This window comes from Esox lucius, chromosome 6, assembly GCF_011004845.1.
Source record: "Esox lucius isolate fEsoLuc1 chromosome 6, fEsoLuc1.pri, whole genome shotgun sequence".
Taxonomy (NCBI): domain Eukaryota; kingdom Metazoa; phylum Chordata; class Actinopteri; order Esociformes; family Esocidae; genus Esox; species Esox lucius.
Genome location: NC_047574.1, coordinates 20,564,288 through 20,578,107, shown reverse-complemented (window position 1 = coordinate 20,578,107; position 13,820 = coordinate 20,564,288). Strand labels below are relative to the sequence as shown.

At 44.1% G+C, this 13,820-nt stretch overlaps 1 protein-coding gene across 3 annotated transcripts in view; it reads right to left on the bottom strand.

The window, feature by feature from the left end:
* Window positions 1–13,820, bottom strand: part of wdr11 (WD repeat domain 11) — a 65,806-nt gene that overhangs the window by 39,916 nt on the left and 12,070 nt on the right. For all 3 annotated transcript variants that reach the window (XM_020047481.2, XM_010870059.4, XM_020047482.2), the window contains exons 7-10: window positions 11,575–11,674; window positions 11,225–11,435; window positions 10,958–11,058; window positions 5,836–6,012 (exon numbers count right to left, since the gene is read on the bottom strand). In XM_020047481.2, coding sequence (XP_019903040.1) covers window positions 5,836–6,012; window positions 10,958–11,058; window positions 11,225–11,435; window positions 11,575–11,674 — 589 coding nt within the window. The remainder of the gene's footprint in view (window positions 1–5,835; window positions 6,013–10,957; window positions 11,059–11,224; window positions 11,436–11,574; window positions 11,675–13,820) is intronic.

Sequence of the window (13,820 nt, the reverse complement as noted above, 5' to 3'; positions counted from 1 at the left end):
TTTGATTACTAAGAGATAGCCTAATGGGAATGTGTAGTCAACCAATATGATTACTTAGAGATAGCCTAATGTGAATGAATTGTCAACCAATACGATTACTAAGAGATGGCCAAATGGGAATGTGTAGTCAACAGGATCGTCCATCCTAACAGAACCCATGATGGTTTCTCCCAGATGTGCCTTTTACAGGTCTGAGCCCAAACTGGTAAAGCACTTTTAGGGGAGTGTTGGAGGTGGATGTTAAGCTGATCAGCTAAAGTACATTTTCACGAGTCTACATCTTGGTGTTAGATGGTCCTTCACACTGAAAGCAGTTTTTTGGCCAAGTGATACTGATATCCAAGCTTCAGTATTCTTTAAACGTCACTTTGAACTTCATCTCTTCAACTTAGAGTCAAAGGGAGCAATGAAGTTTTTATTGAATTTATTGTATAGCCAAATCACTGTATTTTCAAACACAGTGGACCCAAGGTGATTATTTTCATTTTCATGCCATTATGTCTGAAGATTTTTAGCTATTTCTGGCTAAAGTTAATCAAAGTTTGTAACAACAGTTGGAATGTTGGAATGGCTTAACCTTTCACGGGGCTAAAGTTTCATAACGTTGCATAAATTAGATAATTTGATAGCATATTGATGGTCGTTGCTATTGTTCCTGAGGGGACTGGAGCCACAACCATAGAAAATGATGAATGTGTGGTAAAATAATTGAGAGCCTACCCTTTGATAACAAAAAAAGGCCCTGCGAGAGAAATTATATTAGGCCTTCGAAACATCTAGAGCTGGTGCAGGCGTGCCCCACATCTGTCTGCCTGCTCGGACAAGGCAGGTGGGGTGTGATAAAGCAGGCTGCTGGTATCGCTCCACTAGGACGGAGTGAGGAACGAGGGGGAAACGGGGGACTATAATTTTGTTCCGGACTGCGTCAGGGTTTCTTCGCCGTCGATGCCTATCACCACACTAACAAGGTGACAAGGCGGTGTGTCCGACAGAGAAAGTGCGTCAATCTGGGTAAACTGTTATTCAGGATTCAAATGGAGTGGATATGGGATTCACAAGTCCACTGAAGCCAGGACAGGAAATCAATCTGTCAGATAACTGTCTTTTCACATTTCAACAGGGCTGTCTCGTTGCCGTAACGATGGCACCATGCCTCCGTTTGGTAGGGATCGATTACCACCACGCTTCAGTCCTTCAGTTTATTCTGCCAAGTGTTGCCTTAGTTTGTGGTCTTGAACACTGCACCAATGAAGAGCTGTCAGGGAAAGTGTGGCTGCACAAATGAGATCGCTGCGCGTTTGTGTGCCTGGGAGGGAGCTACAGGCACAGTACCTGCCTGTAATGAAGCTGTCAGATCATAGATTACAGCCTTTTACACACAGGGCCTCAACAGCCACCAAGCCTATGGCGTGCTATCTCTGTCAGAACTGGCATCCCAGACAGAGAGAGGGAAGTAAAAAAACAACTAAAAAAAGATCCCTCCCTCTTCTCTTTCTAGCTGTAACAGGAACAAAGATAGCAATTTCACCGGCCAGCGCTTTCACACCATCAGCAATGAGCTCATCTTCTTTATTAACACACCTCTGGAAAGTGTAAAAGGCTGTCGGTCCCTGTGCTTGGCAGCTCCGCATTGTCACATTTAAAGGAGTCCCTAGCCCATTCCACTTAAAACATGCAGCCCCTTTGTGGGGCCAGAGGGGAGCCCAACGCAAAGAGAGAAAGAGTGAGAATGAGGAAGAGCGCAAGCAAGAGGAAGAGAGAGAGCAAGCAAGGTCTGTATGGCCAGTTTTAAATAGTCAGTAGTACATTCCCTGTCTAGACCGATCAATTCAAGTGACACATCTGAAGAAACATTTTTGGTGAGGACAGTGGAACGAGAGAGGCTTCCGTCTGCCTGGTGTTCGCTGATCAATCTTCAACAACCTCTCCGGACAGATCGATTAGATGCTGCGGCAGTGGCTTTATCATCCGCGCAACAGGAAGGGGTGACGAAACAGAAACCGATATCAGCCCCCGAAATGCTGTCGCTGTTAACCTACGCCTTACAGAAAATGATTGCCAGGGAAGTTCTATCCCAAGACTCATTAGATCACTCAGAAGAAACCATTTGTCCCAAATGTAACCAACGGGTGAGGGAATCAGTTTTACAACAACACTCGCAGTCGACTTTTAAAGGTGCACTAGGGTCGCACGATCCAATCCTTTCACGTCTTTCCAGCAAAAAATTCCCACCATGCAAACAAATCATTGGTTTCGAAGAAATAATAAGAGTGGGAACAGATTCAAGCCTAGTAAAACCGAGAGAGCAGTGTACCCCCCACCCTTCCCCGAATTGACCTGCTGCACACATGAACCCCATTTGATTGGGATTGTGATTGGGGTGATACGTCTGAGTCAATGTACAGTGTGCGGTGTGTGTATTTGGAGAAGCTTGGCAATTACAGTGGAGTGATCATGTGGCTGGAGTACACCTTTAACTCCCCACATGAGCCAACTCCTACAGTGACCGGGACTCGAGACTAGAGAGCAACAAACAAGAGAATATCAATAGCAGACATCGGTGGCGTAGTGACAGCTCTATGCAGGTATGTGCCATGTTATCATGCAATCATCGTAACATCTAAGCAAAAAGAGAGGGGATTTCAAGTCTTTTTTTTTTTTTTTTTACATGAACATTTCATTATCTCCATAGATTTTAATAATATAATTCACAACACTATTTTGCACACCATAATAATAAAATACATATGAATTCCTCAAATATGGAGCGCCAGAATTGGGATGCCTTGAAAAATCCTTATTCTGTCTCACTTCAACAAGTCTTAATTATCAGAAATGCTGTTATTCTAATCGCTGTTCCTCCCACCTCCCTCATTTCTGGTTCTTCATATTTTTTAACAACTCTCCGCCTGCCTGTCTGGCAATCGTCTCAGTGATGGTAATAATAGCATGTTTTTTATCTTTCAGTTGAACCAATCTCTCGTTTGCGTAATGTGGAGAGAACACAGACCAAATTTGTTAAGAGCTGTCATCTCTTCTACAGTAATGTCTACGTTTAGGTTACACACACCTTCTGATAGCAATCAGACATGCTGACATGTCATTATATAGTGCCACAGAACAGCCTCTTCAAGTTCTCCTTTTATAATTCATTTGTCTGTTGTGACATCTACTTAATGTTATAATTAATTTGCAATGCAATGAGCTGAACAAAGACTGGAGACTTTAAACTGTTTTGTAATTCATACCTTAATGTTAAAAGGAGATTTTTGTTCAAGTTTGAGGTATGAAAAGATTCTGGCAGCTATTCCATGTCAATTTATTGTGCATATTTGTCATTTCATCCTTCATTAGTTCCTAATTACTCAGTCAACTAAAACTCTGGACATTGTCACTCTAGTTTAAGTCAGTAATTTTATTCAGTGCATTCACCCCCAAGTTCGACCATGTGCACATTGAGAAAGCAGGCCAAGTTTGTCAAAGCAATCTCCAGATATAGCTGTTATTATGGCCTATGTTAACTAATGCTATCCCTGATAATGGGTAAAAATGCCCAGGTAACGTGTGTAAAAAAAAAAGTCATATTTATAATCTGACAAAACAAGAAACATGATGAATATCGGTGCACTTGATAAGAAAAACAGCATCCCGTTCGATCAGAATAATCGTTTTCACAAGCTTGGATTGACATGATAAATAATAAAACCAAAAGAGTTTTATGAGACATAGTGGAGAAGTATTAAATCATTTTGACAGGCGTGTTGTCCTGGTTACGGAGACTCAGACGCGCGACAAACATTTAGCATTGCGGTTTACCCAGGGCAGGAGACCCGCCCTCTCCACGGGCAAGGTGTGTGTATGTGTGAGAGATCGGTTTTCTCCTAAAAATAATAGAATAATAACACAACACACAGTTCAAGAAATCTGGCAATTCTGGATATATCCCATTTCGTGGAAAGTCAAGTCACTTTTATTTATGTAGCACATTTAAAAATAACAGGAGTTGACCCAAAGCGCTTGACGGTCGAGGCAGATGGATTAACATCTGTCTCTAGACATGTAGGCAATACGTATGGGCGCTAGAATAAACGTGTTGGACGGGCTTTTGATTTCCATGGGCAGGCACATTTATCCTACTTACCAACAAAGAACTGTAACTTCAGCACGTGACGCAAAGCAAAACATTTTTCAAGCATGGCTTGCTGAAGCTATATACAGCACTAGCAAAATACATAGCTGTCAATCAAATTCGATAGCTTTCAGTAACCACAGTGGTTACACATACTTTGTAGCTTAGTGATTTAAAGCACATATTCCATCACATTTGCAGATGAAGGCAAGAGAGCTAGCCTACATTCCCAACAGGAAGGTAGGCTACCCAAACTATTTTGGGGGGGGCAAAGCATTCTCGCTGAGGGGCCCCCAGGTCTGTCTACTTGATTAAAGGAATACTACATAAAAGGCAACAATACATAATATAATACAATAGTACAGTACATATAATACATAGAGGACAGGACTAAAATGGGAAACACTTTAGACAACTAAAATAATAAAATTCAGATCAAAGGAATACAATAAGAAGTTAAGAGAAATTGAATAAACTGATTAACACATAGTGAGAGGATGTTAATAATAAAAAGTGGACTTGATAAAAACCAAGGGACAACCTCAGACTGAACTAAAACCAAGAGAAAAAAGGCAGGTCTATGAATCTGATGTAAAGTTGTCAATGGTGGAACAGGACTTAATGTGGGATGGGAGACGATTCCAGAGCATGGGAGCAGCAACAGAAAAGGCTAACCCATCCTTCCTGGAGGGTGGGTTCTTGCTTCTTCCAAATATACCAAATAGTTTATTTTGAAAGACCAAACTTCTTGCCCATGTATATGATCTGATGTTTTTATCCTTAATAAAATGTATGCAACTGTTCTTTACTCTCATTGACTCTATTTCCATTACATTCATGTTGAGAGTAGCAGAAGACTTTTAAATTGATGCATAAAAACCAAAGATTGGTACATACAAACTCACCAGAATGCAGGAAATCACGTTTCTGACATACAAAATTCCATCAGGGAGGGACCACCAGACCCCTCAACTTTTGAGTCCCCCAGACTTGGGGCCGCTGTCAAGGTGTCTGTTATTTTTCCAAATTGAAGGTGGCAACCCTAGTGCCAGTACCCACAGTTGTTAGAGCAGTAAGCCTACTGCTAACCATAACGTTACTGACTGTACTGCGCGGGACTGTCGTCTGTGATACAACCAAACAGAACAGAGAAATTCCAGGAGAGAAATCCCACGGTACCTGCAGGATATTATCAGCCTATGGCTACTATTTTGCTAGCTAAATTACCTAGCTTGGTACTAGCTAGCTATCTACCTCATGAACAACTGTGTTGTGAGAAAACCAGCCAGCATACCTTCCCGTGTCTTGCTGACAATCTGACTGAAATCGTGTTCCTCTCTGTGCATGACCAGAGCTAAAATGAGCTCAAAAACAAAAATGTTTTTGCATCACCTATTCACAGTGCTAACAGAACAGAAATATTATTTAAGACCTTCAAAAAGATGAAATAAGACAATTTGAGACTGTCGGATATCCTGAAAAGTCTCCCAATATATATATTTCTTTATCTACCGGTAGTCACACTGTCAAATAAAAACACAACAAATGTGTTTTTGACATTTTAATGACGTCTCTACAGTCACTCATTTTGAAATATCTTTCATCAGTGTATTTGTTGACAACATAACCATTGGTGTGTGTGTGTTTGTAGTGTGGCTGCGTAGATCCATCCCAAATAGGAAGTCCCTATGATTTGCAATACTCACCCACAGCCAATAGGGGCTGGTAGTGGTTGATGTTTTTGGTGGTGAGCGGGGGGCACATCCTGAGGGCGAAGGGGGGCAGTGGAAGCCCAGAAAGTAGCCCCGTCAGTAGGAACTTCAGCTGTACCTCCTGCTGTGGAGAGCCAGGGGGAGGATCTGCTCCCAAAACCAAACTCTGACCTAAACACACAGGATGGGAAAAAATTCAGTCACCCTTCACAGACCTGGTTTGGTTGGCTTGACCAAAGTGACACAGTGGTAACCCTACGGTTTTGAAATGTAATTGCCTGAAAAATAATGCATTTCTGAAGTATTCAAAAACCCTTTCTTGTCAGGGGCAACAGTGACCAATGAGAGGTTCCAATGAGCAGTGTACAATTGACAAAACACTATCCAGGTTTGGAGGACGGTAAGGATGGCATGGGATTTTTTGGACTCAATAAACGCCAGCAACTCCTTGTGGCGAAGCCAGCACCTCCAATACATTGTTTTGGATCATTTCTGGGAAGGTAATCGGTATGTAAATAGAATAAATGTGGCTTGAAGGTACATGCTTCTGAGGTTCCACTTCTACAGTGCTCGCTGGAGCTGCCACACTTAGGCAATAAGAACACAATTTCATACCATGAAACTGGGAAAACTATAATCCTAACCCAGGAAACTTTTTACACACACTTTTAATAGGGGATCATTGAGAATTGTACCTTTAAGAGAGTTTATCATTCCACAGTGAGGAGGACAAAAGTTGATTGATGGATGCCATTGTAAACCAATTTTGCTTTGTGCTTTAGATCAGATGCAATTCCACATTAAGCTTTACAATCTGATCCAATGGTACTTTGCCTGATTATATTGGGGAAGCTCATAAAGTTTCACTTTCTCTGTAGCCCTAAAAAAAGGCCATTCTATTGTTCATTAAGCTTTGGACTCAAGCGTAATCCATTTGGCAGTCTGAAGGTTTTATGGCGCTTAATGTCATTTTAGATGGCACGTTAAAGCAATTACACACTGAAGCTTTACAGCTTGGACCACTTTTTGATTTGTGTGTCAAAACACCAAATCAGTCAAATAATGTATATCACTGAACATCAGTGGCGATAGTTATAAAACTGTAATTGCCATTGACTGGTGAAAAAATATGACTCCAGGCATAATAAAATGTCCCTCCTTGGGTTGATAATGCACAGTAACTAAGGTAAAATCGGTTTCAATTAAACCTGCTACAGCAAAGGTTTTTAATCCAGTCCATTGCTGTTTTAGCAACTCTCTTATCATCTATTTGTTAGTAACTGAGTAACTATGTGCCCTTGTGAAAAGCAGTGAGTTCTGTAGCTTTTCTCTGGCTTCTAAGAATCTGAGTGAAAAACTTGCCAGGCTACAGAAGCTGAAACCTTCCACACTGCTATTCACTCAATATTTCTGTCTGAAACTAATTTCACAGCAGTCTTTTAGATCATGGGTATTTTCAAACAAACACAGTAATTAGCAAAACAAAGTAAAAAACTTTTTTGGTGTTGCTTTACCCACAGGTGTTTAGGCTCTGGCCCTACCCATCGGTTTCTAGGACCAATCAGATGGAACACAGGTTTCTGTGATCAATGAGATTGTTCGGATATTGTTTTAGCTTATATCTTAGATCTTGGGCATTATGTTTAGATCCAAACTCCATGTGGAGAAGAAAGGAACATCCGGTATAGGCCAGAGCAAGGCAATGGAGAATCTACTTTATAACCAGTTTTCTGTTTCAAGAAAATGTCGCATGCCCTGATGAACACAATCCAGCAGTCTGCCTCCATCTGCAGCGTGGCTACTCTTTTCATTAGGCTAGAGGGAGGAGAGGGGGCTGCTTCTGTGTTGTTCTAACATCCGCAGTACCACAACATCACATTAATGGAACACTAACTGAAGCCCCCACCACCACTTGATTACATGGTATCTTGTTCTAATTACAATGTACAACAAACAACACAATGTCAGGGAGAGAGAGAATGAAACAGAGAGAAAGAATGGGTGAAACAGAGTAAAGGACATGGAGTGGAGAGATAGGGAGAGAAGAAAAAAAGATAGGGATGCATCCTGCAAGAGAATGGTAAGTAGTGACAGATTGAGAGATAGGAAGATGGAAATTCTATTTATCTAAAGAGCATACTCTACACTACATGCCTTGATAACCATCCCTCATACTAAGTATCCTGAATTAGGTCAGTTAACTAATCAACTTCCAAATCTCAGAACAATGTCATTGGCATTTGTGTTAATCTGTAGTGATTCCATCTGAAATGAGTGGTGTAGGTTCATCTGTCAGTAGTGAATTGCAACGCAAACGCTCAACCACAAACACCAAGGAGCCGTCAAGAGTCAAGGCAAAAAGTTGTGGAAAGACACAGATCAGGGAATAGATATGAAAAGATTTCCAAGACCTTGATCATTTCTTGGCAGCACAGAAAAGACAATTAAAAAGTGGTAGGTGTACAGTACGACCCAGACCATTTCAAACTGGATGAACGAGCAAGTAAAAGACTAATCCCAGGGACTAGCAAGATGCCTACTGAAGAACCCCCCCCTATTAAAATCCTGTTTGATGTGCACCAAATAGCCTTATCGGAGTCTGTGGCCACATGGCAAAAAAGATGCGGTCTGACCAAACTAAAACGTAATCTCTTGGCTTAGATGCTAAAATGGATGTTTGGCGTAAACCAAACACTGCACATCACCCAAAACACGCCATTGTTACTGTGAAAAACAGGGGTGACAGCTGCACGTTAAGGGATGTTCCTCACTGTCAAGGACTGGAGCACTTGTCAAGATAAAAGGGGAAATAAATGTACGGAAGAAAGGAGGAAAACCTGATGTCCTCTGCAACAAAGTTAAAACTGTGACAGAAATTCACCTTTCAGCAAGTCAACAACCCGAGGCACACAGCAAAAGCTACAGTTGAGTGGCTAAGGGAAAAACAATGTATATTTCCTTGAGTAGCCCAGATAAAGCCCTGCCCTATATCCAATGTGTGGCATGATTTGAAAATGGCTTGTCCATCCACACTCCCCAAGGATCCTGACTGAGCTAGAACAGAAACCACTGGGATCACCGCAGTGATCAGGGGCTTCTGCCAAGGGGGAAATAATTAAGCAATTAAGATGTGATTTTGTATTTTCTAAATATTGTGCTATTTCCAAATCTAAAACAATGCAATTAGAAGTGTGGAGCATGGTATGTATAAGTGGAAATCCTCATTTAAATGCATGAAACTCCCAGGCCCTGACGTGACTAAAAAAAAGTATATAGAGCAGTGCTTACTGGAAGTCTCCAGTCTTGAACCATTGAAGAATATGTGCATTTGGGTATATATACGTATATGTGCATGTACACCAAAACAGCCCTGACCCGTTGAGGCACTCCACTAGACTTCTGAAGGTGTGTTGTGGTATCTGGCACCAAGACGTTACCAGAAGATCCTTTCAGTCCTGTAAGTTGAGAGGTGGGGCCTCCATAGATTGGACCTGTTTGTCCAGCACATCCCACAGATGCTCAATTGGATTGAGATCTGGGGAATTTGGAGGCCAAGTCAACACCTTGACATCGTTGTTGTATTCCTCAAACCATTCCTGAACCATTTTTTGCTCTGTGGCAGGGCGCATTATCCAGCTGAAAGAGGCCAAAGCCATTAGGGAATACTGTTGCCATGAAAGGGTGCACATGGTCTGTAACAATGCTTAGGTAGGTGGTACGTGTCAAAGTAACAACCACATGAATAGCCACATGAAAAAGGTTTCCCAGCAGAACATTGCCCAAAGCATCACACTGTCTCCGCCAGGTTGCCTCCTTCCCAAAGCGCATCCTGGAGCCATGTGTTCACCAGGTAAGTGACACACACGCACCCGGCCATACATGTAAAAGGAAATGTGATTCACCAGACCAGGGCATCTTCTTTCATTGCTCTGTGGTCCAGTTCTCCCATACCCATAGTAGGCGCTTTCGGAAGTGGACAGGGGTCAGCATGGGCAACCTGACTGGTGGGCACCCTGACTGGTCTGTGTCTACACAGCCCCATACGCAACAAACTGCGATGCACTGTGTGTTCTGACACCTTTCTATCAGTACCAGCATTAACTTTTTCAGCAATTTGAGCTAGAGTAGCTCGTCTGTTGGACCGGCTCACACGGGCCAGCCTTCGCTCCCCACGTGCATCAATGAGCCTTCCTTGGACCACTTCTAATAGGTACTGACCACTGCAAACCGGGAACACCCCACAAGGTCTGCAGTTTTGGAGATTCTCTGGCCCAGTTGTCTAGCCATTACAATTTGTCCCTTGTCAAAGTTGCTCAGATCCTTACCCTTGCCCATTTTTCCTGTTCTAACACATCAACTTTGAGGACCAAATGCTCACTTGCTGCCTCATAAATCCCAACCACTGACAGGTGCCGTGATAACGATAATCAGTGTTATTCACTTCAACTGTCAGTGGTCATAATGTTATGGCTGATCGTGTACATATACTGTAAATATAGTGTATATAGACAGAGAGCGAGAAAGAGAGAGAAAACGTAACACCCATCCCTCAACAGCTCTCTCTGTGCCGAGGCTTTTCAGCGAAGCAGGACTATGAGGACGATTCGATGGGAGCCAAGCAGTGACAGACAGAGAGCTAATGGTAACCTTGAGCTAAAAGAGTTTAAACGGGTCCAACGAAAGGCAACAAAGACGTCTAAAGAGCCCTGGCGGAGAGGGCGCAGCCAGTGTTTGGAATCTTTTGTTTGTCCTCTGAAAAGATGCCCTGACTTACCTGATCTCCAACGGCATTGGTTTTTCTAGAGAAAAGAAGACCAGGATGACTGCCTTGAACACTGTGCACTGGGCATGTGCGCCAGACACACGGGCCTTTAGAAAATGCATTTCATTTACTCAATGGGCAATGTTGCTTAAATCCTAAATGACAAGACGGGTCAACAGACTGGATGTCTGGGTAACTGAAGAGAAATACATCAGCCCCAGTCCTTGGCTTATTTTAGTAGGCAGAAAATGGGAAGGAAACGGTCCAACACCAGGGAGGTTCAATCGACATATTCCAATGACAAACGTATTTTTTTTTTTTCGGGTATATTCGTTTAATGGGAGAGAGGCATACCGATCATTGTGTTGAGGGACAGGTCCTGAATCTTCTTCTGGTTCTGGCCCAGTGGTGAACCACAGAACGCCACAGGAGAGTAGAGAGGAGACAAACCTGAGCTGGGAGAGGGAAATGATTATTACATACTAAACGAAACGCATATTCCATAGGTCCTGTGTACCCAACTCGGTGTCATAGGTTCAATTCCCATTGGGGACTAGTATCAAAATGTATGCACTCACTATTTCTGCTAAATAAGGGAAATGTAAATGCTTGTCTAGGTACCAGGGATTGAGCGCAGGCTTGGCTACGTGGGCCTTGAGCTCCCACAGCATGACACGTCCGTCGCTGACCGCCAGGGCTGCATTGTTCTCATTCACCGGACAGATGACCATGCGGTATGGTCGCACCGTCTTGGTGACCCGGATGGCATCACACTGGGAACGCAGGTCGTACACCAGCTCCTGGACACACTGCTCCGGGTCGGTCGCTGCTCCTGTACACGCGCGCATGCAAGCACGCACAAACACAGAGATTAATGAAAAACCCGCGGTAGACTAAGGGTTGATTTCTCTATTTTTGAGAGAGAGGGTGAACAGAGTGTCTGAGAGACAGAGTAGATAAGGGGCGCTTGCCTGATTCGTCGGGAGCATTGGTGGAGCGACACACCCTCAGAGTGATGCAGCCGTTTTCGTGGAGACAGAAAAGAGCATCTCTTTGGGCACACGGGATCACCTGGATACAGAAACAATGGACAGAGGGAGTATTATGATATATGATATCCATTAACCCCACATTACAATTTAATGTCATTCAGCAGAAGATCTTATCCAAACAGCTAAGCAGACACTGAACCACCTTTGGCCAGCTAAGCAAACACAGAACCACATTTGGCCAGCTAAGCAGACACTGAACCACATGTGGCCAGCTAAGCAGACACTGAACCACCTTTGGCCAGCTAAGCAGACACTGAACCACCTTTGGCCAGCTAAGCAAACACAGAACCACATTTGGCCAGCTAAGCAGACACTGAACCACATTTGGCCAGCTAAGCAGACACTGAACCACATTTGGCCAGCTAAGCAGACACTGAACCACCTTTGGCCAGCTAAGCAAACACAGAACCACATTTGGCCAGCTAAGCAGACACTGAACCACATGTGGCCAGCTAAGCAGACACTGAACCACCTTTGGCCAGCTAAGCAGACACTGAACCACCTTTGGCCAGCTAAGCAAACACAGAACCACATTTGGCCAGCTAAGCAGACACTGAACCACATTTGGCCAGCTAAGCAGACACTGAACCACATTTGGCCAGCTAAGCAGACACTGAACCACCTTTGGCCAGCTAAGCAGACACTGAACCACCTTTGGCCAGCTAAGCAAACACAGAACCACATTTGGCCAGCTAAGCAGACACAGAACCACCTTTGGCCAGCTAAGCAGACACTGAACCACATTTGGCCAGCTAAGCAGACACTGAACCACCTTTGGCCAGCTAAGCAGACACTGAACCACCTTTGGCCAGCTAAGCAGACACTGAACCACCTTTGGCCAGCTAAGCAGACACTGAACCACCTTTGGCCAGCTAAGCAGACACTGAACCACCTTTGGCCAGCTAAGCAGACACTGAACCACCTTTGGCCAGCTAAGCAGACACTGAACCACCTTTGGCCAGCTAAGCAGACACTGAACCACCTTTGGCCAGCTAAGCAGACACTGAACCACCTTTGGCCAGCTAAGCAGACACTGAACCACCTTTGGCCAGCTAAGCAGACACTGAACCACCTTTGGCCAGCTAAGCAGACACTGAACCACCTTTGGCCAGCTAAGCAGACACTGAACCACCTTTGGCCAGCTAAGCAGACACTGAACCACCTTTGGCCAGCTAAGCAGACACTGAACCACCTTTGGCCAGCTAAGCAGACACTGAACCACCTTTGGCCAGCTAAGCAGACACTGAACCACCTTTGGCCAGCTAAGCAGACACTGAACCACATTTGGCCAGCTAAGCAAACACAGAACCACATTTGGCCAGCTAAGCAGACACTGAACCACATTTGGCCAGCTAAGCAAACACAGAACCACCTTTGGCCAGCTAAGCAGACACTGAACCACCTTTGGCCAGCTAAGCAGACACTGAACCACCTTTGGCCAGCTAAGCAGACACTGAACCACCTTTGGCCAGCTAAGCAGACACTGAACCACCTTTGGCCAGCTAAGCAGACACTGAACCACCTTTGGCCAGCTAAGCAGACACTGAACCACCTTTGGCCAGCTAAGCAGACACTGAACCACCTTTGGCCAGCTAAGCAGACACTGAACCACATTTGGCCAGCTAAGCAAACACAGAACCACATTTGGCCAGCTAAGCAGACACTGAACCACATTTGGCCAGCTAAGCAGACACTGAACCACCTTTGGCCAGCTAAGCAGACACTGAACCACCTTTGGCCAGCTAAGCAGACACTGAACCACCTTTGGCCAGCTAAGCAGACACTGAACCACCTTTGGCCAGCTAAGCAGACACTGAACCACCTTTGGCCAGCTAAGCAGACACTGAACCACCTTTGGCCAGCTAAGCAGACACTGAACCACATTTGGCCAGCTAAGCAAACACAGAACCACATTTGGCCAGCTAAGCAGACACTGAACCACATTTGGCCAGCTAAGCAGACACTGAACCACCTTTGGCCAGGTAAGCAGACACTAAATAAAAGCATCAATTTCTTGTACAGGTGTACCCAACTGGAATCAAAGCCAGGATCATGGCGTTCAAGCACCACGGTCTAACAAATTAGCCAGAAAGGAGGGATAATGAGGTTGGCCGAAGTGGCTATCAGAGGGTCTAATTAGTCCTTACGCCCTGGATGATTTCAAC